Consider the following 27,178-nt stretch of genomic DNA (forward strand, 5'->3'; position numbering starts at 1 on the left):
AAGCGCTTTGGGTGCCTTGAAAAGCGCTATATAAATCCAATCCATTATTATTATCAATATCTGTAAATTCTCTTCCAGACTCACTGTTTAGCAATTTGGGAATACTATACAAAAAAAGTCCATCATCTGTATATAAGCTAGATCATGTTTACCCCCACTTACAACATGTTGCTTAAGAACAGTGTTGAGAAGAGAAGAACACGACAGATAAACATCATTCTGAATTCTCACATAAGTGCTCTTTAATTATAGATTTTGCAGTTGAACTGCTGTTTATCCCCGTGGCTGGATTGCTGTTCACAGGCAGAGATGGGCAGATGTTTTGCACAATTGAGCACACCCACAAGCTTTTCCCCTTCAGAACCAAAAGAAAAAAAAAACGGCATTGATTTTCAGAGGATGTTAAGACACCTTAGTCACCTTGATAGCAACAAAAATCAAGCGTTCAAAAAGATACAATTAAAAAATGGCATGAAAGAAATAGAGATTTTTTTTTATTTTTAATGCTTTGCCCATTAGTGGCTCTTTTTGTTGTTGACTTTTTAGGCTGACGTTTTGTCTTTTCGGCTGTTGATATAGCAGAAAATGTTATAAATGATCTGGGAGAGGCTGTCTGTCTGTGTCTAAACCATTTCCCATAACATGGAGGCTCAGTGTCTGTTTTCGTTACTGCTGAGCTCTGTGTTAGTGTTGTACCACCACATTGTTAAACATCACAGAAATCTAGCATTGTAGTTGTGGAAAAAATGTCTTCCCACATATGTATTTTGGCCAGGTGCAGACAAAGAACAGTAGGGAATACCTGCAGTCTGGAGATTGTCTACATATGGGAAATACTTCTACGTTAAGATATTTAATTTATATGTGCAATATATCTATTTCTACTAAAACTGGATAACTAATTATTTTGATTTACGTAGATATGGAGGGTCATCTATGTAAAATTCTTGCTCTGAATCGTTGGATAAATTTATATGGATGAATATGAGAATAGCTCATTAAATAACAAACGATTTATACATTTTCTTGTTTAGTGGTATGAACCAAGGCATTCAGGATCATCTTTAGGTTCTCCCGGAGCTGCTGCCTTTCCTCAGTGCTCCCTGTCAGAGGTAGACAAGTATTCCAGTAATGCCCGGCAGCAGTGACACACAATGCTGGACTGACAGCTTTCTCTGCGAAACTATGGACGAGAGAAGGGAGAACTCTGATTTAAGGGCAGAAATTTAAAATGCCTGAAAGTGCAGACTTAGAGACTAAAAAAAAACAAAAAACATTTTCAGCCTAAAGCATTAATCAATAAATCAGTTTACTCTAAACAGTACCTGACACTTGACAGGAGCACTTCCATTGCCTCCCTGTAAGAGTGTAGATCTCCCCTGGACTCATGAACTAAGGTCAAACCTCTCAGGCAGGTTGCAATGCTCAGCATTTCATTCACTGCAGTTGGGCCATACCTACACATGTGAGATCATCTATCAGGCATTATCAATCAACAAACCAAACTGTAAAAGTGACATATGTTAGCAACCTATGGGCTGAACATGTTTGCTAGGTTAATTGGTAATTCTAAATTGGCTGTCGGTGTTAATGTGAGTGTGAATGGTTGTCTGTCTTTAAGTGTTATCCCTGCGAGAGGTTGGAGACCTGTCAAGGGTGTGAAGTAGCTGTTAGGTGGACAGCATTTGCCCGCTATTTGTGTGAATGTACCTGATCAGAAAGTGGCTGCACACAGTAAGCAGATTTGGTGTTGTAGTTTTAACGCCAGTGAATGCACTCACATAGCCAGCCAAACAAGAACACCTGGGTGAGAGCTTTATTTTGTGCCCACCCGACTTACTGACATACTGACTCAGACAAAGTAAGTGAAGAGCACTGGAAAACTAAATTGACAAACATGTCTCACAGTCTGTTAAACCTAATAACTTAGAGAAATAAGAGAACATTTTGCAGTATCTGTCAGTCCTGAAGGCCTGAATTTCTATTGAAAAAAACAAAAACAAAACAAACAAACCCCAAGACATGTTTTTTTTTACTTTTTGACTTTTTATAACTTGCTATATTTGTGTATAGTTTTGATTCGAAAACTAACTAAATGCTGTGCAAAAAGACTTTTTTAGACTAATATGTGTAACTGTAACTTTAAGATCTTCACAGTACAGAACTGCATCTCTACATGTAACAGATATTAGACATTTAAAAACCATACTGTCTATTCGAATAACGAATCATTAAGGGTGGCAATCATAAGTGGTGCGCCCTCTGTTGGAATCAAACACTCATTTAAATTAGTCACCTTAAGCAGACTGGCTGCATAGTTGTCAAAGCTAAACAGAGCAGGCAAATAGACAGGTAGCTTAATACGCATTGATTTCTTGAATTATCACTGGGTTATGGACAAGATGTCAACTTAGCCTCAAAGTCTCAACTACTTTGCCCGAAATGCTTTCTATAAGGAATCCCCATTTTTAAAAATGACCCCGGTACTTATTTTACAGTTGAAATAAACCAACCACACTTACAAAACACACGGCATGGTGTTGAGACTTTTTGTGGCTGCTTCCTCCAGCAGCAGAGCCCTCTTGGTGCAGCTGCACACTAAGCTGTAGTCCTTGACATCGTGGCAGAAGGCAGCCAGCTGGCACCACACCTGCAACTCCACCGCGGCGTCGGACCATCTGCATTCTGACGCCATGCTCACCAGCTTTAGGTGAAGAGTGAAGAGAGGGGAGGGAATGAAAATGATGGTGGTGGCAGTGGTGGTGAGGGAAGAGGAAATGATGAGAGGGTTGTGGGAATACAAGGAAGGAGGACTGGAAAAGGACTCAAAATTAAGGGAAGGTAGAGGCAGACAGGGGAGGATTGGGGCAGGGCCAGAAAAGTGATTGAATGGAGGCAGAAAAAGAAAGGTGAGAAATAAGGAAAGGAGTGGTGAGTGAAAAGGCAAGAGAAGAAAGTGAATGCATGGGTGTAAAGGATGAAGCAGGAGGAAGAAAAAGAAGGACAAGGATCGAAAAGAATGAATGGACATATGCAGACAAGAAAAAAATGGCAGAAAAAGCAGGAGCAGGATCATAAAAAGTGAATGGAAAAAGCAGAAACATTGAGGATCTGTCCTTACTGATAAAAGAATAAGAGAAAGAGTGAAAGCAGATAGAGGGGTGGAATAAAGCCAAACTGTCTAAATGAGCAATTTTCAATAGGAAACTAAAATAAAATAAATGCACACGTGCTGATCATATCAGAGGAGTGACAACCATAATCCCAGTAAAGCTGGATGATCAAGGTTGGCACAGTACTTTTTTCATTTACTGACACTACTGACAAATGATGAGATGCAGACAGGCTGCAAGGGCTCAATGGGTCATGTTGACATCTGTTGTTGCAATCTGGGCATCAGCTACTGTAGGAAAACAGAGAAATACATACTGTGGAGAGACTGGGAACAGAGAACTCCATATGCCTCGGGTTCCTATTGCACTGGAGCATCTCCACTCCAACCAGTACACACGCCATCACAGACATGTCCTCATTCTCACTCTGCAAACACAGTGGAAAACAACTCATACTCAGCTGCAATCTACTCAATATATACATACAGTTTAATTAACTGAAACTCATATACATGTATTACTATTTGTGTATAAATTACACATAAAGATGTAGTATAATTAAGATATCGCATGTGTTCCAAATGCTGCGGAGATGGTCTTGTTGATAATGTATGACTTCCCATTGTGTGGAAAATGAGTCGATGAATGATTTATTGATTGCAATTAGAGATGAGCCGCTGTTATATTAACAGTGCAATTCCTAATTTGCATGACAAGAAGCGAACCTCATCTAGCTGTGAGTCAAAAACACATCAGGCCAAAGGAACTAATGTAGGGCAGGAGATTCTCGGCTGAGGAACAGTTAAAGGATTACAGTGACTAATTGAACGGTCTGCTCGAATGACAAATCGCACTTGTGTTTTCCCCGTGTTTTTGTCCCCCTCTGAAGCCGCATAATCATACGACACCTGGAGATAAACACACACACTAGCAGATACAAAGCTTGAATATGAAAAGGGCGGATGCAACACCTACAGCATCACAGAGCATGTCAGCAGTCATCACAGTATCATAAGCACATTAATACTTTATAATAATGACATTATTATGTTATGACACTGAGCCACACAGATGACTCAGCAACAATCCATCCTATGTTACATTTGACGTATTTTGTTATGTAACAAGAGGCTTCCAAAATGACTGTTTTAGGCTTATCATAAACTATAGAAGGAGCATTAGTCTTAAAGTGACCCTCAAAGTGAAAATTAAAATAATGCATGCACAGGAGAGTAGAAAAATAGCTTTGTTCTTCTTAATCATTCTTGTCACATGAGGAAAATTGAATTGCTTGAGGGCTTACATCACTGAAGTTAACTTTTTTATTTCTTTATTTTTTTATCCACTTATGTCAACTCCATTGGAAAACTGCAAACGCAGCGATATAAAAAACACAACCTCCGAAGCATTAACCTAACCAAATTTGATTCTGTCAGGATTAATTTAGTCAAAACAGACTTGTTATTCCGTCCTGGCTCTGTTCTAGGACCAACCCTTCTGTACATATGTATGCGCAAAGTCTAAAATGAGGAAAGCCTACATCTCTGTCCCCTTCATGTCTATACTTGAGAAGCCAGTGAGAACAGTGGTGGGAGCTGATTGAATCAGAAATAGCACGACATGGAAGCGCTGCAGGAGAGGTGGGTATGCAAGCAGCTTGCAGATGTAGAGAAAGGTCAAACATAAATGGACATAGAGCTGGTTTAAAACAAACATTATCACACATCAAACTACTTCTTATATTGCCACATACACTATTTATACCCAGTGACTGCTAGTTTAACAGTTGTTTGTCTGAACTTATGTTTGATATAGTGTTGTAATAAATCTTCGAGACTGTAAATTATACAAACTCTAAATTAACTCTAAAATGCTAACTAATTTTCAATGGTGATACTTGGTTTCGTATGAACGATTAGGCCCTAGACATGAACTAGCACCCTTAAATGAACCTAAAGAGAACTGCTAAGAATAGTACCTCTTCTTTCAGCATATTCATCTTTGAACCCGTTTGCTGTTGCAAGAGCCCATGGATCTGCACCCATGTAGCCAACACCCGTTTTCTTGCTGAGATGGGGACAGTCTCCCCTGGGATGGTAGCATTTGATATGCGAAGGGCGTACTCGCATAGCTAGGAGGAGGAGCAGAAAACAATAATGAGCTATCTGAGACACTTAACAGGTGTCAGTCAGTTATTATACATCATGATGCATAATTATACTTCCCTAATGCAAGCTACAAAGGAGTCAAAATTCAGTAAGACTTTGTTCAAGTTGGACACTGGATCTGACCCTGCTATACCATTAATAAAACATACACAGCAAAGGATAGTTTTTTCTTCTTTTCTTTAAAATGGAAATAGACACAATGAAATTTAGTGAATAATTCACTGATAACGTGTCTTTTATCTGAAGTTACAGCTGGATTTCATGGCTGACCATCAGAATACATCAGGAGAAAGGAAACAAGGTTTAGTTGTCAGGCGAGAGAACAAAGAAATCAGTCTTCAACAAAGACGTAGTCTTGAAAGCAACATGTGATCGTGTCCGCACGTGTGTGCGTGCGAGTGTGTGTATAAATGGGTGGATGTGCATAATAAGAAAATACATTTCCTGTTTTAAGAGTTGTGTGATGCTTCATCATACGCCATATATATCCAATAGAGAAAGAACTGATATTCTTCTGTGGGCGGTCACACTATCTGTGTTTGTCCAGTTATTGCCCTGAATTTTTTTGCATTCGGTGACCGGTTGCAATTGTAATAGATGCAGTGACCGGCTGTTTCTTGAGCGGTTGAGCATGTAGTCCCCTTGTCCTGTAGGCGACTTGAAGTGACTGCAATCACTGTTAGACAGGGAAGGTCTACAAATAATTGCCACATAGTAAATAAATGCAGACAGAATGCCTTTATGCTGCAATAAATCTGAGTCAGTCTGCGCTGGTTAGGACAACTCATCTTTTTGCAATCAGGGACTTGACCCAAATCTGTTGCCAGCTCGTTTTTTCTCATTAAATTTGCCTATATAAGCAAGGCTGCCAAACACCTTATATCATTTTGCTGTTATGTTACTGTCCTGCAGCAACTACACTGCTATTTAGGGAGGTTCTGACTTGACTTTGAATGTGGATGGCAACAAATTTACAATTGTCACCAATTTATTTCAGCTAATTGCCAAACTATTACAAGCAGATATAATGGACAACTTGACCCCCGCCAATCACAAACTAATATCAGATTGACTCCATCTATGTCCCATTTTATTGCTGTCTTGACCAACCAGAGGGCAAGTGACTGAGCAGTCACAGACCACTAAAAAAGCACCCATTTTAAAGCTGAGAAAGCTGAACTACAATTCAGTGCTCAGTGGCCAAACCAGAAGAGCATGAAGGCTGCTCTCTATACAAACAGACCATTGTTTGCATAAAGTAGAATCATATATACAGCTGGGGAGCATTTCAAAGGTTTCTATTAAGTCCTGATGGTTTAGACTCTGATTTGGAAAGTGAAAATTTAGATTTGAAAGTCTAAAACTTTTTTTTCTTTTTAAAGATGTCAGCCTGTAAATGTTAAATTCACACTGTTAGCTGTGTAATATCTGCACCAAGAGATTAACGCTTGACTTTCTGAACACGTCTTGCAAACATTCAGCAAACTGCATTCAGAGATTGTACACACTGTGCGCTAAACTCTTTTCACAGATTCCAATCAGTTCTTAAGCTTTCAGCGCTGGGATTTCAGACATTGTTTTCACAGTGAAAAGATAAAAACTGAACAAAAACAAACTCAAAACACTCCAATCAGTCAGACACAAGGAAGATTCTGTGTTTTTCCACAACATCCATCCAAGAAGTTAGCAGGTTTCTAACTAAATATGCTTTGGTTAGTTGGAATGTATCATACATATACACCCTGTTAGTCATAATTACATGTTACATAACCTTTCTGAACACGTCCCTGTAGAGACAGTGGTCTAATTATATCTTATCGTCTCCACAAGTATCAGCCAAAATCAGCTCCAATCATCAGTGGCCCTGGAGATAGCTTTGCTTTAAAGAAATCCCAAGATAAACATATTTAATCTTGATGAAAATATCTCTATGACCTAACAAACTGCTTCAGAAAATCCTAGGTCAGGAAGTTTTAATATAACTTGTGTGATATATAGAAAAGCACAGCCACATTAAGAGACTCACCTCTAATGCCTTGTGGACATCCTGGAGGCCAGCAGGATCTAAGAAACCCCCACAGGTGCTGGCAGCCTTTGCTATGCCCTTCTCAGCTCTTTTTTTGCCCTTGTCTTCTGCTGGAGCTGGTACAACGCTGTCTGGCCCAAACAGAGGCTGAATCAACCCTTGGGCCACAGCATCACACAGCAGCACAAAAAGAACACGGTTCCTGAGATACACAAACAAAGAATGTTCCCCTCACCACAGATTTGGCTACGAAAAAACTAAGTGTTCCTTGGGTCACATGTCACATGAGAATGCCAGTGTATTCTAAAATTTGCACAATTATTGTTATGCCCAAGGAGAGTTTGGTCTCTCATGAACGCTTCACTGCTTATTTCCATAGCCAAAAATAAGAGCAGCGCTTAAATGGTCTCCTCTGCTGTCAGGAGCAACAAAAGAAATAAGCTTCAGATACGTTTCTGAGGATGAACGCACATTTTGTAAGTTTTACCTGAACTGAAGGACTTTGTATTCACTTTATTCCACAGAGGGTAGATAAAGAAATGGGTGGCCTGATGAAAGTCTTTCAGAACGCACAGAATAAGATAAAATGTGTGTGATCATCAGTATAAAAACATTTTCATTTCTAAGAAATGCGGAACAATGTACTGATGAATAGAGACAGTGTATCAACAAAAACAAAGAAACACACACAAATGCAAAAAACTATTAATTAATTGTTGGTTAAGCAGCTCTAACATATAAAACAAATAAAAACAAGAAGCACTCCATCAAGGCAGCTCATTCTCTGGGCAGTATTTACTTTTAAGGGAAAGGTGTTGTATGTTATAGACATACAATAGCTCCATAATCATATAGCTCTCTATGTATCAACCTATTGAGCTTGAATAAGTGGTCAGAGGTTTTAAATTGCTACATGTTATTTCCTATGTGTTGACAATACACACCACACATGTAAGAATCATAGTTTATATGTTATAAGGCTTTTTTTTTTTTTTGCCAATTTTAGACCAATAAGTCGTTAAGCTGACCTTAGTGGATGTAAAACAAATTTTAATGGATTGTTAAAAAGAACTGAATCTGCACCAAGTTTCATTCAAAATGTTTCAAGCTATCTTATTTACAGACAGAACAATACACATTCAAAGGCTACCAAAAAAACATAACCACCTTGGGGGAGGTAGAGAATAATCAAAATAAAATGTAAATAATAATGTAAAGAAAATGGATGAAAACTGAAATTTGTTTTGTCATTTAGAGGTTGCTCTTATTTGCTCAACACACAATGTATTTACAAAACACATTTATGTGATTTCATCTAACCTTTTTAGTTACACCAGCAAGACATAATATCCTGTGTAATTTTCTCTGTTTCAGCTAAACTACAAAGTGCGAGGAGCTGCAGGTATCATGCTGATGAGGAAAGATCCAAAGCAGACAGAAAACTAGCTTGGGCTTGCAGGGACTCAAAAAGGCACTATAATAACCAACTAAAAAAAGAGTGCTGCATAATGATACCATCTCAAAATGGTAAAAAATAAGAACACAGACTGGTATGCAATGACAACAACCTCACACAGACAGAGACAAAGACACAGACTAAGAAGAAACATATGAACTTAATCAGAATCTAAGGGTGCATCGAACAGCTCATTTTTGCAATCACTTATCCTTGACCTTAGTGGAAAATGTCATGAAGTCGAGGAAAGGTGAAAAGAAGAATTTATAAGACCACAGAAAATGCATTATGCTCAGAGAATCCAGCTGAACATAGAATATGCTCACTAAATTAACAATGTGATGTCTCCTGGATGTCTGCTGTGTTGAAACTACCAAATGCATATCTTGGAGCCTATCCCAGCTGCCCTGAAGCAAAAACTAATTTAATGATAATCCTAAGTGCTGGCAAAAACAACAACGGGTATAACTAATGTAGCTCATGACCTTGATTTAGAGAAGTAATGAGTAAGAACTTAACAACTTGATAAGAGACAGATTTCATCTAGAATGTCATGGATTTTGTTTCATAATGAGTTTTTCTGTGGTACTTTTACAGTTCAGATTCTCAGGGTGTGTTTTAATTACCTTTATGTTAGATTAGTGAAGCTGTGACACCGCAGGTAAGGTATAATTTTCTAAAAAAAAAGCCTACCCAGTGTACCCCGTCTTCTGGAGCATGTCCACCAGACTCTGGAAGGTGGGAAGCAGGCGTGTGTATTCCCTAGCTGCCAGCAAGTGGCTATTGTAATTCCACAGGTAAATGGCTGCATTAGCTACCACCCACGACTCTCCGATCTCTGCTCCGAGCTCCCCTGCCCGCAAGAAGTTGGAGGTGGTGTAGGCACATAGAGCCTGGATCCAGTCCCTGGGTGAGAGAAGCACAGAAATATAGAAGAGAGTGAAAAAGGGATAGAAAAAGAACTCTTTGTGCGTGTTTATGTGCAGTACAATATTTTCAATTTCATCTTTAAACTTGTTTTAGCATGAACACGTTCATCTACTAAAGGAAAATTACTCAATCAAGTTTTTACAGAATTTGCAAATTCTACTTAACAAGGTATTCATCTTATTTCACAGTAACAGCTCGCAGCCTTCGAAATTCTACAATATGCCAGAAATAGATTTCAGGCAGGTTTCAGGCACAGTACATCAGTACAGTGATTTCAATGGTGAATGTCATGTGTCAAGTCTTGTCAAGTCAATATAGAAAATAGGCTGCGGTTTTATCTAATACAACGATGGCTGGAATCCAAGACAGAAGACAAGATGGAAAACACTCTGGAAAAATAGAAAATAAAAAATATCAGATTCTGGATGCACATGTCCATTTATCCAGTTTGCCCATTTTCCAGTCCCAAAATATATTAAACAAATGATAAATAATAATATACTATAGTGACCCTGACCACCATAATGCTGATCTCACTATAACAAGCAATGAGGAGTATCTGATCCTTTGCAACAACTTTGTCTTTAACTACATTACACAAGATATCTGAACCCTTCTTCCATAACATCTGATTGCTTTAGAAATGTTCCCAGATCAGGTTTGAACTCTTAGTTTGACAAACAAGGAAATTAAGCTCATTTAATTAGTAGGTGCAAAGCAGAGTACTCGATTACTGTTTAATTGTAAGAGTTAATGTAACTGTTTAGTTTCAATTAATCAGGTATTTAGATGCTTTTTCAAAGAAGCAATCAATTTCTGGTAAATATGACGGTATTTCTCTGTTACTTTTATTTTGATGGAAGAAAAAGAACAACAAAAAAGCTCATGACCTTCCCAATGTTTGTGTCTCCCCCCCAACTCTTTGGCACACAGATGTGCACAAGTGGAATGTATCCAATAATAGGTCCATGCCAGTGCACATATTAACCTTGGGCTTCAGTCACACAGGCCTAGAGGCCGGTGAGTGGTGGCCTGGCAATCGCATTATAGAAGAAACTGGAACCCTTGTTTTGTACCAGGGTCAACCAGGAAACTGAGGAATACTTCCTGGTTTCCTGGTTGTGAGAGGTTGCTGGAATGTGATGTGAAATCAACTCTTTAGCCCCAGCCACAGCCCAAGAGCAGTCAGTGATCCCCTGATAACCAGCTAGGGAAAATGTTTATTCCCCAGCTGGTTGGTTAATGGTTGTGGAAGGCATGCTGTCACTAAGTGAAAGTGGTTATGAGGTTTATTGTAAAACCTTGCCAATATTTAGCCGCGAGCAGACTGCTGCAGTCTCTTCTAATTTGCATGGAAGATGCCAAGTAGTTACCAAACACTTTCCAACTGCTCACTAAGTATTTGTGAAACTGTGATGGAAACTGGAAAAGTTGCCCCTTTTGAAATGTGTTGGTTTTAGTGGAAAGTCACAACTTTTTCTTAGAATGCAAATGATCTATCATCTGTGTCTCCCTGTTGTGTAGCACTTTTTCAGCATAAATTTGCAGACAAGTCTTCCAAGCATGTCTCTAGACCTTAGCTAGCAAGATGGTGGATCGAATGGCTTACAATGTGGAAGTATACTTTGTGCCAGGATCACATTTTGAAGAAGCGCCTGCATGCTCAGTACAGCTCCACAACACCGCAACAGTGGTGAGCCCCACTGAAGTGGAGAACAATGTCGGTGCTGCAGCTATGCCATCGCTAACTTGTAATTTTAGCTAAAGTTGTCACTATAATGGAACTTAGTTCCACTGTTGCTACAGAATAGAGTGCACACCCTTGGGACAACATAATCACTGTGTGCAACCTAAATGCAAAGACTGCTTTTTCGGTACTCTAAAAATGTTGTTTCAAATTACTTTCATATTCAAGTTATAAAGAACAAGGTACAGTAAACAGCAAAGACACACAAAATCAAAATATCTGGTGTCCTGATACAGGTGCGTATGTGTATATTGTGTTTTCACCTGTAAATAACCCAGTGTGGATCCTCTTCTGACACGCAAAACCGTTTATCCTGTGGGGGGACAGCAGGGCTATTTAGCTGTACCCCCTCTTCAAGTAGCTTTTGGATAGTGGCCTGAACAAGAAAGAATACATTAATTTCACAAACTATAATATTAAAGATGACTTCCTGTTTTGACAACTTTATAATAAAAAAGAGAAAAACCTCCTGCTACGGGGATGACAGATTCTTTAAAGGTATTAAAGCTCAGATATACAGATCAAAGACAAAAAGAAATGACTGGTGAACATTTTATCCAGTGGTGGACAACTCGGTTAAGACAAGAGGAACCAGTCTTCATCATCAGACTGAGAAGAATGTAGCTTTTGAATTAATGAAATCTAATCAAATTTTCAGAAAACATATCCCCGTGTCATAGAACAAAGGTATGAGAAAAGAGGCTACAGCGTGTGTCAGTTTTGGCAAGGTTGTGCCATGGGTGTGGATAGTTCTCTTCATTTTCTTTAAAGTGCTGTCAAGTTAACGTCTCTATAGACTTAATAAAGACTTGGAGCTACACATTTGATGGGAAGCACGTATGCAGAATAAGACAAACTCATGAGACAAGCACAGCAGTCTCTGACTCCAACCACTCACCAACAACTTCACAGGCTTGTTAAAACTCCCATAATGCATGTCAACTGCTGCAAGCAGTCTTTGTTTCTAATGGTGTATTTCAAAAGGATGGCACAGCCTAAAAGAAACAGCTTGATCTAAGATCATCCAAAAAATGAACATGAACACCTTATAACAAAAACATCTGAATTCAAATGAAGTTTAATTCAGAAGCTGGTGGCTAACAAACCAGGTATGGAGCCTTTAGAGCCAAACAACTTTCAGAATGAAGAGTTTCTGTCTGATCTGCATAAGAACATACAGGGAGTGCAGAATTATTAGGCAAATGAGTATTTTGTCCACATCATCCTCTTCATGCATGTTGTCTTACTCCAAGCTGTATAGGCTCGAAAGCCTACTACCAATTAAGCATATTAGGTGATGTGCATCTCTGTAATGAGAAGGGGTGTGGTCTAATGACATCAACACCGTATATCAGGTGTGCATAATTATTAGGCAACGTCCTTTCCTTTGGCAAAATGGGTCAAAAGAAGGACTTGACAGGCTCAGAAAAGTCAAAAATAGTGAGATATCTTGCAGAGGGATGCAGCAATCTCAAAATTGCAAAGCTTCTGAAGCGTGATCATCGAACAATCAAGCGTTTCATTCAAAATAGTCAACAGGGTCGCAAGAAGCGTGTGGAAAAACCAAGGCGCAAAATAACTGCCCATGAACTGAGAAAAGTCAAGCGTGCAGCTGCCAAGATGCCACTTGCCACCAGTTTGACCATATTTCAGAGCTGCAACATCACTGGAGTGCCCAAAAGCACAAGGTGTGCAATACTCAGAGACATGGCCAAGGTAAGAAAGGCTGAAAGACGACCACCACTGAACAAGACACACAAGCTGAAACGTCAAGACTGGGCCAAGAAATATCTCAAGACTGTTTTTTCTAAGGTTTTATGGACTGATGAAATGAGAGTGAGTCTTGATGGGCCAGATGGATGGGCCCGTGGCTGGATTGGTAAAGGGCAGAGAGCTCCAGTCCGACTCAGACGCCAGCAAGGTGGAGGTGGAGTACTGGTTTGGGCTGGTATCATCAAAGATGAGCTTGTGGGGCCTTTTCGGGTTGAGGATGGAGTCAAGCTCAACTCCCAGTCCTACTGCCAGTTTCTGGAAGACACCTTCTTCAAGCAGTGGTACAGGAAGAAGTCTGCATCCTTCAAGAAAAACATGATTTTCATGCAGGACAATGCTCCATCACACGCGTCCAAGTACTCCACAGCGTGGCTGGCAAGAAAGGGTATAAAAGAAGAAAAACTAATGACATGGCCTCCTTGTTCACCTGATCTGGACCCCATTGAGAACCTGTGGTCCATCATCAAATGTGAGATTTACAAGGAGGGAAAACAGTACACCTCTCTGAACAGTGTCTGGGAGGCTGTGGTTGCTGCTGCACGCAATGTTGATGGTGAACAGATCAAAACACTGACAGAATCCATGGATGGCAGGCTTTTGAGTGTCCTTGCAAAGAAAGGTGGCTATATTGGTCGCTGATTTGTTTTTGTTTTGTTTTTGAATGTCAGAAATGTATATTTGTGAATGTGGAGATGTTATATTGGTGTCACTGGTAAAAATAAATAATTGAAATGGGTATATATTTCTTTTTTGTTAAGTTGCCTAATAATTATGCACAGTAATAGTCACCTGCACACACAGATATCCCCCTAAAATAGCTAAAACTAAAAACAAACTAAAAACTACTTCCAAAAACATTCAGCTTTGATATTAATGAGTTTTTTGGGTTCATTGAGAACATGGTTGTTGTTCAATAATAAAATTATTCCTCAAAAATACAACTTGCCTAATAATTCTGCACTCCCTGTATTCAATAATAAATCTACCGTCTTTAATTATCAAAAACAGAAGGAATATGAGCCCATTGATGTTACACCAGTCACTGTTCTGAATATACATTACAGTAGGAACATGAAAACCTTCAACTTCAGTTATTACTATATCATTCAAAATACGCTTTCAGATCATGCTGGAATTACATTTTAAGAGAAACCAAGAAACCTCTCAGTGTGTTTACGATACTCACAAAAAAAAAATATGGCACAGAACAGCTATCCTGCACTCACCAGACACTTGAGTAGTTACACCTTGCTAGTACCTGACTGAAGCCCCTTTGGCTTTCAGAACTGCCTTAATTAATTTTTAATTCTCAAGATGGTTGTTTGGGAAAATCTGAGTATATCAGCAGTTCCTGAAATACTCAGAACACTGACACCATTACACATTCAAGTCACTTACATTACCGTTCCACCCCATTCTGTTGCTCAGTTTGGACCGGTCAAAATTTGCATTAAGCAGCAGTTGAACAGGTGTACCTAACAAAGTGGACAGTGCATTTCGCTGTGTTTGTTTAATCACAACATTCTTCAGTCTCCTCTCGTTCTGTTGACCATTGTGCAAGAAGTTTTTGCTCCACATTTTTTTATAGTTCTATAATACTTGCCTGTAATGACTAATCAAAAGGGCCAACCTTATAATACTGGAGTTATAAGAAACCTGTTGGAGTGTGTTGGTTCCATCTGTAGGAACACAGGAGCTGAAGAGTGGCTGTGTGTATTAGTTGGTAAGAACAAACCTCAGCACTAATGAAGCGAATTTCAGCTAAAAGGCGCAGCAGGTGCACAAAGCTTTGACTTTCACTGGAACCGTGAAGACACTGTACACAGCTTTCCCCCTCTGAGTAGTTGTGCGCTGGAGAGAATTAGCAAAATATGTTATGTGAATAATCAGTGACAGCTCTCCTGCTCTTTTTGTATTTAGCAATAGCACAAAAACCTAAACTATAGCCATAGGAGTATAAGCCTGACTTCTCATTACTATTCTGTATTCTGAAACTCAGTATTAGAAATGTTTCTGTTATTTTAGTGTTACTCTTAAGATCATTCATCATCTTACTGTCAGTCTTCTTCCATCTCCCGTCATCATAAAGCAAACAGAATCCACAAGCAGCTCGGCACACATCCCAAACTTCATGCTTCCTGGCTGTCTTTGCTAATGTTGCCCACAGCCTCACTCTGAAACAGCCATGAAATAAAGATAAATTACAGATAAGTACTTTTTGAAAAGGTTAAGGTTGGGACAAGGGTACAGCTACGTGTTGTATATGATCGAATATTGTTTGTTTGCAGGGTCATGAATAATAAAAATCTGCTCTCAAGTTGTGATGGTTCTGCTGTCTCCTGAGCATTAAGTCTGCCATTAGTGACGTGCACATCTCTTTAACGGTAATGACAGGGGCAGACATGAGGAAATCAGCTATGCGCTTTGAATAGGGATATGAAATGGAAGGGTGCAGAGTTATAGTCGCACAACAACTTTAACAGCAGAGAGGACCAATAGATCAAACATTCATTAGTATCTAATATTCGGTAAAAGCAAGAAGTAATAAATTCAACAAGCCATAAAAGTCTGATTATATAGGCAATTTTCCAACTGGGTTTCTGGGAGGTGTGACAACTAAAACTAACTGCTGAGAAAACTTTACACTTTACACTTCATTTTGCTTACATTCATGCATCAACAGCACATGCGCAAAATTAATAGACTTGCATTTGCAAACACGCACATCTCTGTATGATCTGTATCGCTGCCCTGTTTGTCCAGGTGTCCTTCCACCCTCTGTATGGATGTAGAGTGATGCTGAGCCTTTGCAGCGAGCTGAGTCACTGGTCCAGATCCAAGACCGCCTGCGGGAACTAGACAAATGTTGAAACACTGCATAAGTCGAACCTGATTAATACCGGAAAAGCTTTTCTATTTTTCCCCCCTTTTTTTAGTAATGAAGATTGTAGGTATGAATAAAAGGCATATTTATTCTAATGTACAAATTCTCAGGCTTACATGACTTCAGAAGATCAGCATAGAAATTATGACAAAGCTGCACAACTATCTGTTTTATGCAACATCCACGTAAGCAAAAGGAAACACAACTTAGGGCACTGAAGAGAAAGCGGCCTATTTCCATTGCTAACCCTTTCAAACAGGAGCGCTGCTGAGCCCAGTGTAATCAGATTAGATGGCAGCATATTCCAAATTTTTACTGAAAAGCATCTGCACCAACACAAATATGGGGCTGAATTATGAATACACTGACTGTGTGTAGAGCGGTAAAATACGCAAGTGCCGGTGTGCTCACTTTGAAAGTTCAAACACACACACACACGCACACACACGCACACACACACACTTCTCACTGATGAACATCTTAGGAACTATAAAAAAAATTTGTGGCACCATGGTGCACTTAATTAATTCTTGTAGTCCCAAGGGTTACTTTACGTGCTGGCTTTGAAGCTCACAACACAATGACTAAGTGGCTTCAACTAGGGCATGCTTAAGGTTCATGGACAAAAACAAGAGGTGCCTCTAGGGACCAAAGCTTTTAACCCGTGCCTGCAGTAGGAGCCCTTTGACAAGCTGTCAGTTTTTCCCCGGGTCATTAGGACTGCTGAATGTTCATTTGATGCTATGAAGCAAGGAGCCTTGAACAAGTGCGAGATCAAAGGCTCCCCCCAAGCTCTGGCCCTTCTGCTCCGTGATTCATCGCACACTGTCGATGTGGCTTTCACTGTTAGCAAAACTAGAACACACTCTCGAAGCAGTTTTTTTTCTGAGAAATTGCACACCACTGAGCAACAAAAGCTCAATGTGACCCCCGGAAGTATCTCTGAAGACTGTGGGTCAAATTTAAATGCAACACATCAGTGCACATCAGCGTAGGTCTGTGACATCCAATCAGCCTGCATGCAACGACTGCCAACTCTACTTATGACTAAACAATTGCGGCATGAGTTTGCATTCCAGGTGCGTTCTACAAATGTAGGAGGGCTCTGTCAGCACAAATCAGTGGGGTTTATCTAAGATCAAGTTGCTCACAAAGACATTCTGCTGTGAAGCATTAGTACATATGTATGTTACAGTTCCAGATATGATTATACAATAATTTATATGGTCTCCTGGTCCTAGGCCATATGACTCACTAACAGAAGTAAGATTGCCACAGTGAACTATTACCATGCATCCATGGCCAATTTAGAATCACCCGTCCATGTTAAACCATGTTAAGTTTAATCTGGATGTTTTGAGAAATAGTACCTGACGCTCACACAGGCACAGGTAGAAAATGCAAACTCCACACAAAAAGCCTGGAGCCATCTTGCTGTGAGATGACATCACTAGCCACTGTCACCTTACTGTACATCACTGTCACATTTCTATGACAGAATAAATAGCAAAGATAGTAGCAGAACTGTAACTTCCAGGAGAAAAAGAAATACTGTCTAATTTCGGTTTCATTTATGCTCCAAAATAACTGTCCCAAAGGTATAGCTGAACAATATGACTTGCTTCTTCTTCTAGGCTAACCTGTCCTTCAAGCATGTATACTGTCATTTTATGAAGTATTAACAACGTGCGTTATTCCTGGTGTAGATAAAAGAACTTCATTTCATTTGGACGTCTGTTTCAAGAGAACATCTTATTGCAAATCCAACATAAGAAAAAGTCTTAGTTTGGCTTTGTGAAAAGTGAAAGTAAGAAAGAGAATTCTGTACTTTTTGAAGTGTCATCTGCATCCAGGACCATCTGAAAATCATCAGGGGCCAAAAGAAGGCCCACAGCGACCAGGACGGGTCGAAAGTCTGTCTTATCTTGGGGCGGCATGTCTCTTGCCTGAGAAAGACATGGAAGAAGGGAATTAACTTGTAGACTAGACAGACTCTTAAAGCCCTTCAGCAACCACATTCAAGCAAAGCATATATTTTAAAAGTGAACTTATTTGAGCATATTATTAAAGCTCTAACACACCATACCCAGAAAGGTCAGGTATGTTTTAACTCAAAGTTCTTTAGCTTAACTAAAAATTCTTAATTCAGCAGCCAACTCTAAATGTGTTTTTGTTTGGTGTGTAATGTTACACAGTACAGATGGACAAGAAACCTGCTGCATAAGCATAGCAGCTTTATCCTCAATGCGGGAAGGGGTTTGGTAGAGGGTCTGCCTAAGCTGCAGGAGGCGGAAAGCTGAAGACAGGCGTTCTTGTTGTGTCCCATTGTCCAGCAGTATGGCTTTCTGAAAGTGAGTCAAAGAAGCCTCAAGGCGCCCCTCCTCCTCTTCAGTTACTGCCAGCTCTGAGTGGACTTGACAGCGCAGCTCCAACAACATACTGGAATAGTAACACACAATTAGTATGACTTAAAACAGTCATGTAAAAAAGCAAAAGTAAATCCTTTCTAAATTCTGATGTTCTACATATTAGAATGCAATTAAGTGGCTCTCAGCAGATTTTAAAACATGAAAATACAGGTTCAGATGCACAACAACAACACATGATATGTTACATTGTGTCATTATTTTTTTAACACTAATGAATGAAGATAAAAATTAAGAAGCAGTTCGTAAAAAACTCAGTACTGCCTTACTCTTTCCTTTCCAAGAATTAAGAGGGTGAGTAGCAGCTAGGTGCTGCTAATCAAATGCACTTGATTAATAAACCATCAGCAAGTGTGAGCACCTTACTAAAAGCAGAAGTTTTATCATTTTGTATGTCTGGAACATTCAGGTGTGTGCTAACAAAATGCCAAAGAGGAAAGGTATCAGGAATGATCTTAAAGCAGCAATTTTTCAGGGTGGGAAGACTTATGAGGCCATTTCTAAACAACTCAAAGTCCATCATTCTACACGAAGCAGCTCACAGCAGCATGGTGATGAGAGGCCATAGGAAGTCCAATGAGAGTGCAGCATGCCAGTGAATGACTTTTGACAGGGTACTAAATATATTAGAGTTACCTAGGCAACTGTAGCCAGGAATTTCCACTAGTGATCAACCATCAGGTCACTAATGTTGTGCAACAGGCGAATTGCTTCCTGCGCGCACATAGCTTTAGCTTTGCAAAGGTGCATGTGAACAAACCAAAACACTTTAGGGATAATATCCTTTGGACAGACCAGCTCGAAGTTGATCTCGCCAGAGATGTCTGGTGATTATGCACAGTGCCACAGCTTATGAAAATCAAACAGAGCATATCAGAGCAATCACCTCAAACCTCACAACCTTTAAGCACAGTGGAGGAGGGGTGACAATTTATGCTTCTTTTGCAGTCCCATAACCTGGGCACTTTGGAGTCCCTAAGTCTATCATGTAGAGGGAGGGTCAAATGTGACACCATCTGTCCAGTAACTAAAGCTTAGACCACACTGGGTCATGCAACAGGACAGTGATCCTAAGCCCACCAACCACCCAACAGAATGACTGAAAAAGAAAAGAATAAAGGTGCTGCAATGACCCAGTCATGACCCAATTCCAGAGCTCAACCCAAATGAAATACTGTGGCAGGACCTTAAGAGAGGTGTGCATTTATTTATAATTTAAGGCCTTTTTATTATTATGTAATCTTAGAACTAACGGATTGTGTACTTTTTTATCACCAGTATATATTGTGGAAGTAAGGAAATGTATAGGTCTGTGTAAACTGTGTGTGATTATTATTCTGAGCAAATAATGACTTTCTCATATCAAATCATGGCTAGACTGGAAGTTTCTAAGAGGGCAACACTCAGCTAAACATATTCAGTGAAACATGAGTACAATAACGAAAAGCAGCCCGAAAAGCTCCAGGACATGCACACAAGGCCACGATGATTATGTAAAAAGATGAAAACCTTTGTGTCTCTTCCAGTGCCTGAGCGACCCTGAGCAGAGGTGTCTTGATGCATTTTCTGAGGTTGTGCTGCAAGAGGGGCAGGCACAAGTTCCACTGTGTAGCGCACACTGCCTGCACAGCCTGAGGGCCCCCCTCCCTCACTGCAGTCTGCAGCCACTGATCCAGCTTGCCTATCTCTTTCAGCCGGGCCTGTGGGATAACAACTACAGATTGAGAATCTCTCCCGTCGCAACGATGGCACAACACTTCCATCACTTGGCAAGCAAATTTGGATTAAAATGGGCTGAATATGTTGCATGTGCCAGTTCTCAAATGTGACAGTTTTCACAGAAGTGTATAATGAGATTACATGATCCTACTTTCCAACATCATTTTTTCTCATTACAGGGGAAAAAACTGCAGAACTTATATTAGGATGATTATAATTCAAAATCTTGACTTGCAGTTAGTCAGCGATAGCTATTCAAGTCAGATCTCTAAATTTAATGACAATAAGCAAGCCATTTTACTGTAAAAAAAATATTAAATGAAGCATCTGCTAATGGATCTGCTGCTTTCACTCTAACATGAGGGTAAAACATATGGGTGATAATTCAAACATATGGCCAAGCACCTCTACACTAGCTTTGGAATAGTCATTCATCTTCACTTCTTTCTTCAGGAGGTTGATTTCACCTTGGACACATTCCATTGCTAAGCGTTGGCTAACACTCTAGAAAGACAAAAATAACACATGTGAGGTCAGGAATCAGAGGATGGGCTGAAAAATGTACAAATTTGTATCACCAGATTTTATACGGCAGAAGATCCTCCATATGCAGCATCATTAATTATGTTGTCATTCCACATAATTCACTCAGGAGAAAAAAAAACATACAAAGCATAAAAAAGAGATTGTATAAGTGAAATGTAGGGTCTATAAAAAAAATCATCTGATTTCAAAAGGTTAGAATTTTTAAACTTAAAAAAAATTATCATTTTGAATGAACACAGAAGCTTGTGGTAAATTCTAAAATATATGGCTAAAGGTAAAGTTTTGCATACAAAACTTGTACAGTGCTCACAAATGCTCAGTGTGTCTTACTTTTGTAAGCATGTCTAGAGTCACTGCACGGATCTGCTCTTTCTGACAATAGGTTTTTCAGTCGCTGCTGGTGAACGGCTGCGGATTTAAATACACCCTGATACACCCTGTATGTTCTATATTGCTCAAAGAAAAATGCAGCATCTCTGTAACTTTTATTAATAAGCCAGATATTCCCAAAGTCTGGGTGTGGCCTCCTGGTATATCAGAAAAAGTTTACAGCAACTACATTTTAAAAATGAAGACAGTGAGATTTTAAATAATGTCAGCAAATGAATGAAGAAGCGCTTCAGTTTGGGCTCATCTGATGGTAAGACTTGCCACCACGGGTTCAGATTTGGGCAAAAGAAAAAGTTCACATTTCTAAATAGGCAGTGACAGACTTACAGTAACTTTGAGAATGCTAAGTTACTGTAAGTCAAACGCAATTAATCTCACGTACAGGGAGTGCAGAATTATTAGGCAAGTTGTATTTTTGAGGAATAATTTTATTATTGAACAACAACCATGTTCTCAATGAACCCAAAAAACTCATTAATATCAAAGCTGAATGTTTGTGGAAGTAGTTTTTAGTTTGTTTTTAGTTTTAGCTATTTTAGGGGGATATCTGTGTGTGCAGGTGACTATTACTGTGCATAATTATTAGGCAACTTAACAAAAAAGAAATATATACCCATTTCAATTATTTATTTTTACCAGTGACACCAATATAACATCTCCACATTCACAAATATACATTTCTGACATTCAAAAACAAAACAAAAACAAATCAGCGACCAATATAGCCACCTTTCTTTGCAAGGACACTCAAAAGCCTGCCATCCATGGATTCTGTCAGTGTTTTGATCTGTTCACCATCAACATTGCGTGCAGCAGCAACCACAGCCTCCCAGACACTGTTCAGAGAGGTGTACTGTTTTCCCTCCTTGTAAATCTCACATTTGATGATGGACCACAGGTTCTCAATGGGGTCCAGATCAGGTGAACAAGGTGGCCATGTCATTAGTTTTTCTTCTTTTATACCCTTTCTTGCCAGCCACGCTGTGGAGTACTTGGACGCGTGTGATGGAGCATTGTCCTGCATGGAAATCATGTTTTTCTTGAAGGATGGAGACTTCTTCCTGTACCACTGCTTGAAGAAGGTGTCTTCCAGAAACTGGCAGTAGGACTGGGAGTTGAGCTTGACTCCATCCTCAACCCGAAAATTCAATTCAATTCAATTCAATTTTATTTATATAGCGCCAAATCACAACAAAAGTCGCCTCAAGGCGCTTCATAGATACAGAGAAAAACCCAACAATCATATGACCCCCTATGAGCAAGCACTTTGGCAACAGTGGGAAGGAAAAACTCCCTTTTAACAGGAAGAAACCTCCGGCAGAACCAGGCTCAGGGAGGGGCGGCCATCTGCTGCGACCGGTTGGGGTGAGAGAAGGAAGACAGGATAAAAGACATGCTGTGGAAGAGAGACAGAGGTTAATAACAGATATGATTCAATGCAGAGAGGTCTATTAATACATAGTGAGTGAGAAAGGTGACTGGAAAGGAAAAACTCAATGCATCATGGGAATTCCCCGGCAGCCTACGTCTATTGCAGCATAACTAAGGGAGGATTCAGGGTCACCTGGTCCAGCCCTAACTATATGCTTTAGCAAAAAGGAAAGTTTTAAGCCTAATCTTAAAAGTAGAGATAGTGTCTGTCTCCCGAATCCAAACTGGAAGCTGATTCCACAGAAGAGGGGCCTGAAAACTGAAGGCTCTGCCTCCCATTCTACTTTTAAATACTCTAGGAACAACAAGTAGGCCTGCAGAGCGAGAGCGAAGTGCTCTAATAGGGTGATATGGTACTACAAGGTCATTAAGATAAGATGGGGCCTGATTATTTAAGACCTTGTATGTGAGGAGCAGGATTTTGAATTCAATTCTGGACTTAACAGGAAGCCAATGAAGGGAAGCCAAAACAGGAGAAATATGCTCTCTCCTTCTAGTCCCTGTCAGTACTCTTGCTGCAGCATTTTGGATTAGCTGAAGGCTTTTCAGTGAGTTTTTTGGACATCCTGATAATAATGAATTACAGTAGTCCAGCCTGGAAGTAATAAATGCATGAACTAGTTTTTCAGCGTCACTCTGAGACAGGATATTTCTAATTTTAGAGATGTTGCGCAAATGGAAGAAAGCAGTCTTACATATTTGTTTAATATTTGCGTTGAAGGACATGTCCTGGTCAAAAATGACTCCAAGGTTCCTCACAGCATTACTGGAGGCCAAGGTAATGCCATCCAGAGTAAGAATCTGGTTAGATACCATATTTCTAAGATTTTCAGGGCCGAGTACAATAACCTCAGTTTTATCTGAATTAAGAAGCAGAAAGTTAGCGGCCATCCAGGTCTTTATGTCTTTAAGACATTCCTGCAGTTTAACTAATTGGTGTGTGTTATCTGGCTTTATGGACAGATAGAGCTGGGTGTCATCGGCATAGCAGTGAAAATGTATGCTATGTCTTCTAATGATGCTGCCTAAGGGAAGCATGTATAATGTAAACAGAATTGGTCCTAGCACTGAACCCTGTGGAACTCCATAATTAACCTCAGTGTGTGAAGAGGACTCTCCATTTACATGCACAAATTGGAGTCTATTAGATAGATATGATACAAACCACTGCAGTGCAGTACCTGTAATACCTACAGCATGTTCTAATCGCTCTAATAGGATATTATGGTCAACAGTATCGAACGCTGCACTGAGGTCTAGCAGGACAAGCACAGAGATGAGTCCACTGTCAGAGGCCATAAGAAGATCATTTGTAACCTTCACTAAAGCTGTTTCTGTGCTGTGATGAGCTCTGAAACCTGACTGAAACTCTTCAAATAAACCATTCCTCTGCAGATGATCTGTTAGCTGTTTGACAACTACTCTTTCAAGGATTTTTGATATGAAAGGAAGGTTGGAGATTGGCCTATAATTAGCTAAGACTGCTGGGTCTAGAGATGGCTTTTTGAGTAAAGGTTTAACTACAGCCAGCTTGAAGGCCTGTGGTACATAGCCGATTATTAGAGATAGGTTGATCATATTTAAGATCGAAGAATTAATTAATGGCAGGACTTCTTTGAGCAGTTTTGTAGGAATAGGGTCTAAAAGACACGTTGATGGTTTGGAGGAAGTAATTATTGAAGTTAACTCAGAAAGATCAATTGGAGAAAAAGAGTCTAACTTAACATCAATGGTACTAAGAGTAGCTGTAGATAATATTACATCTGTGGGATGATTACTGGTAATTTTTTCTCTAATGATAAAAATTTTATTTGTGAAGAAGTTCATGAAGTCATTACTAGTTAACGTTAAAGGGATGGTTGGCTCAAAAGAGCTCTGACTGTTTGTCAGCCTGGCTACAGTGCTGAAGAGAAACCTGGGGTTGTTCTTATTTTCTTCAATCAGTGATGAATAGTAAGATGTTCTGGCTTTGCGGAGGGCTTTCTTATAAAGCAGCAAACTATTTCTCCAGGCTAAATGATGATCCTCTAAATTTGTGACACGCCATTTCCTCTCCAGATTACGAGTCATCTGCTTTAGGGTACGTGTTTGAGAATTATACCACGGAGTCAGGTACTTCTGATTAGAGACCTTAGTTTTCACTGGAGCTACAGTATCCAGAGTCGTACGTAGTGAGGAGGTGAAATTATTAACAAGATAATCGACCTCTGTTGGGGTAGCGTTCAGCTAGCTGCTCTGCTCTGTGTTGGTACAGGGCATTGAAGATGATAACAGTGGGTGGATTATATTCTTAAACTTAGTTACAGCGCTTTCAGAAAGACATCTACTTTGATAAAATCTACTCTCCACCGCTGTGTAATCAATTATTGTAAATGTTATCAGGAAATGAGGGTTATCAGGAATAAAAGGCCCCACAAGCTCATCTTTGATGATACCAGCCCAAACCAGTACTCCACCTCCACCTTGCTGGCGTCTGAGTCGGACTGGAGCTCTCTGCCCTTTACCAATCCAGCCACGGGCCCATCCATCTGGCCCATCAAGACTCACTCTCATTTCATCAGTCCATAAAACCTTAGAAAAACCAGTCTTGAGATATTTCTTGGCCCAGTCTTGACGTTTCAGCTTGTGTGTCTTGTTCAGTGGTGGTCGTCTTTCAGCCTTTCTTACCTTTGCCATGTCTCTGAGTATCGCACACCTTGTGCTTTTGGGCACTCCAGTGATGTTGCAGCTCTGAAATATGGCCAAACTGGTGGCAAGTGGCATCTTGGCAGCTGCACGCTTGACTTTTCTCAGTTCATGGGCAGTTATTTTGCGCCTTGGTTTTTCCACACGCTTCTTGCGACCCTGTTGACTATTTTGAATGAAACGCTTGATTGTTCGATGATCACGCTTCAGAAGCTTTGCAATTTTGAGACTGCTGCATCCCTCTGCAAGATATCTCACTATTTTTGACTTTTCTGAGCCTGTCAAGTCCTTCTTTTGACCCATTTTGCCAAAGGAAAGGACGTTGCCTAATAATTATGCACACCTGATATACGGTGTTGATGTCATTAGACCACACCCCTTCTCATTACAGAGATGCACATCACCTAATATGCTTAATTGGTAGTAGGCTTTCGAGCCTATACAGCTTGGAGTAAGACAACATGCATGAAGAGGATGATGTGGACAAAATACTCATTTGCCTAATAATTCTGCACTCCCTGTATTGTCAAGGGCCTGTTTTTATTATTAACCTTTACTAGAATAGCTTTGCACGATTCACAGCTCAAAATAATCCTTATTTATTCTGTGCTTGCCCATCAATTTGTCCACTGTCTGAAACAAACTGCTTTAGTTCCCATCCTCCCTTATTTCTTCTGATTGGCGGCTCCTTATAAACAGAAGGTTTAAACAGTATGGGGGTACTGCTTCTGTGGTCACAAAAATTAGGGATATGTGCTCTCACTGACATCACAGGGAGCCAAGAGTAGAAACAGCAGAGCAGTGAGAGCAGTCTAAAGCCTGAGTCCCGGTTTAAAGCGATTAACTGTACGTATGCTAACCTCATTATTTAAACGTTACATAAGAGCACTCACCATTGTACCTATGACAAAAAATAAGGAAAGGCATAATAGGTCACAGTTAATGTCAAACCCATGCATACATTTGCATATTTGTAAACTGTGTGCAGTTACATCTTCTGCCCCTACTGCCCAAGGTTTTAAGAGAATATCGGACACTCACAGCTTCTCCCGACGACTTTAGCTCTTTCAGACAGTCGGCAGCTACTTTCTGATGCTTCACTTGCAAGGCCAGCAGAGCCAACTCCAGGAGGAAGGCAACTCTGCAAATCCCAGATAAAACATAATTTATACAATTCACAATCCTTCAGTACAGTAATCTGAGACATGTACTGCCCCTGGGATAGCCATGTGTGGGTTTATGGTAGAGAGAGGTTTAGGAAGAGAACAGGGAGCAATAAAAGGTAATCTCGCAGCAGATTTGATCAGGACACTTTAGGTCACAGACCTGTCAGATGGCTGGATGGGTGTTGAGCTCTGAAGAGGACTGGAGTTCAGAGGTGTAGCAGGCTCTTTGCTACAGTCCACCAAGAGATGGAAAATCTCCTCAAGCCTAGTAGAATTCTCTTTTGTCAGCATGTCCTTGTTAAGTCCTCCCAACCTGCTACAACATCAGGAAAACTCTCTTTACATTAATGTACATGCATGTGAGCATCCAGAATTAAACTGATACTTTCATTTGCCCTTTAACAGACTCACACAAAACAGTGCATAAACCTTAGGCTAAATAACCTATATGGTGCTGATGACGGCTGAGTCTGACTTAGTCATGCTGTCACACTGAAATGAGGAGCCATAAGGAGCTGTGACATGTCGAGTACATGCCTGCAGAAATGGGCTGGGGGATGGGACTGTACAAGAATACGCCACACCAGCAGACATGGTACTGTACTACAAATGTGTTCAGGCCAGCAGAAAAACATGGCCACCACAGGATGCGCTGAGAGCCAATGGATAATGGACCCACTGACCTATGTCTCCCAGTTTTTAAATGTATCTGGAGGCA

The 27,178-nt window shown here is 40.1% G+C and overlaps 1 protein-coding gene across 5 annotated transcripts in view; it reads right to left on the reverse strand.

The window, feature by feature from the left end:
* cfap46 (cilia and flagella associated protein 46) overlaps nucleotides 1–27,178 on the reverse strand; it is a 72,968-nt gene that overhangs the window by 38,267 nt on the left and 7,523 nt on the right. For 4 of the 5 annotated variants that reach the window (XR_014801972.1, XM_084948672.1, XM_084948673.1 and 1 more), the window contains exons 8-24: nucleotides 26,621–26,776; nucleotides 26,336–26,435; nucleotides 20,648–20,746; nucleotides 20,033–20,223; nucleotides 18,311–18,536; nucleotides 17,926–18,043; nucleotides 15,939–16,068; nucleotides 15,269–15,387; nucleotides 14,949–15,064; nucleotides 11,704–11,816; nucleotides 9,457–9,669; nucleotides 7,308–7,509; nucleotides 5,092–5,244; nucleotides 3,430–3,540; nucleotides 2,523–2,704; nucleotides 1,326–1,457; nucleotides 1,021–1,183 (exon numbers count right to left, since the gene is read on the reverse strand). Coding sequence is in view for 4 of the 5 variants with exons in the window: in XM_084948672.1 (XP_084804798.1) it covers nucleotides 1,021–1,183; nucleotides 1,326–1,457; nucleotides 2,523–2,704; nucleotides 3,430–3,540; nucleotides 5,092–5,244; nucleotides 7,308–7,509; nucleotides 9,457–9,669; nucleotides 11,704–11,816; nucleotides 14,949–15,064; nucleotides 15,269–15,387; nucleotides 15,939–16,068; nucleotides 17,926–18,043; nucleotides 18,311–18,536; nucleotides 20,033–20,223; nucleotides 20,648–20,746; nucleotides 26,336–26,435; nucleotides 26,621–26,776 (2,524 nt within the window). In the remaining variant the exon portion in view is untranslated. The remainder of the gene's footprint in view (nucleotides 1–1,020; nucleotides 1,184–1,325; nucleotides 1,458–2,522; nucleotides 2,705–3,429; nucleotides 3,541–5,091; nucleotides 5,245–7,307; nucleotides 7,510–9,456; nucleotides 9,670–11,703; nucleotides 11,817–14,948; nucleotides 15,065–15,268; nucleotides 15,388–15,938; nucleotides 16,069–17,925; nucleotides 18,044–18,310; nucleotides 18,537–20,032; nucleotides 20,224–20,647; nucleotides 20,747–26,335; nucleotides 26,436–26,620; nucleotides 26,777–27,178) is intronic. The other variant, XM_084948674.1, reaches the window with a different exon arrangement.

Source organism: Perissodus microlepis, chromosome 13, assembly GCF_051167445.1.
Source record: "Perissodus microlepis isolate ML-2025 ecotype Zambia chromosome 13, ASM5116744v1, whole genome shotgun sequence".
NCBI lineage: Eukaryota > Metazoa > Chordata > Actinopteri > Cichliformes > Cichlidae > Perissodus > Perissodus microlepis.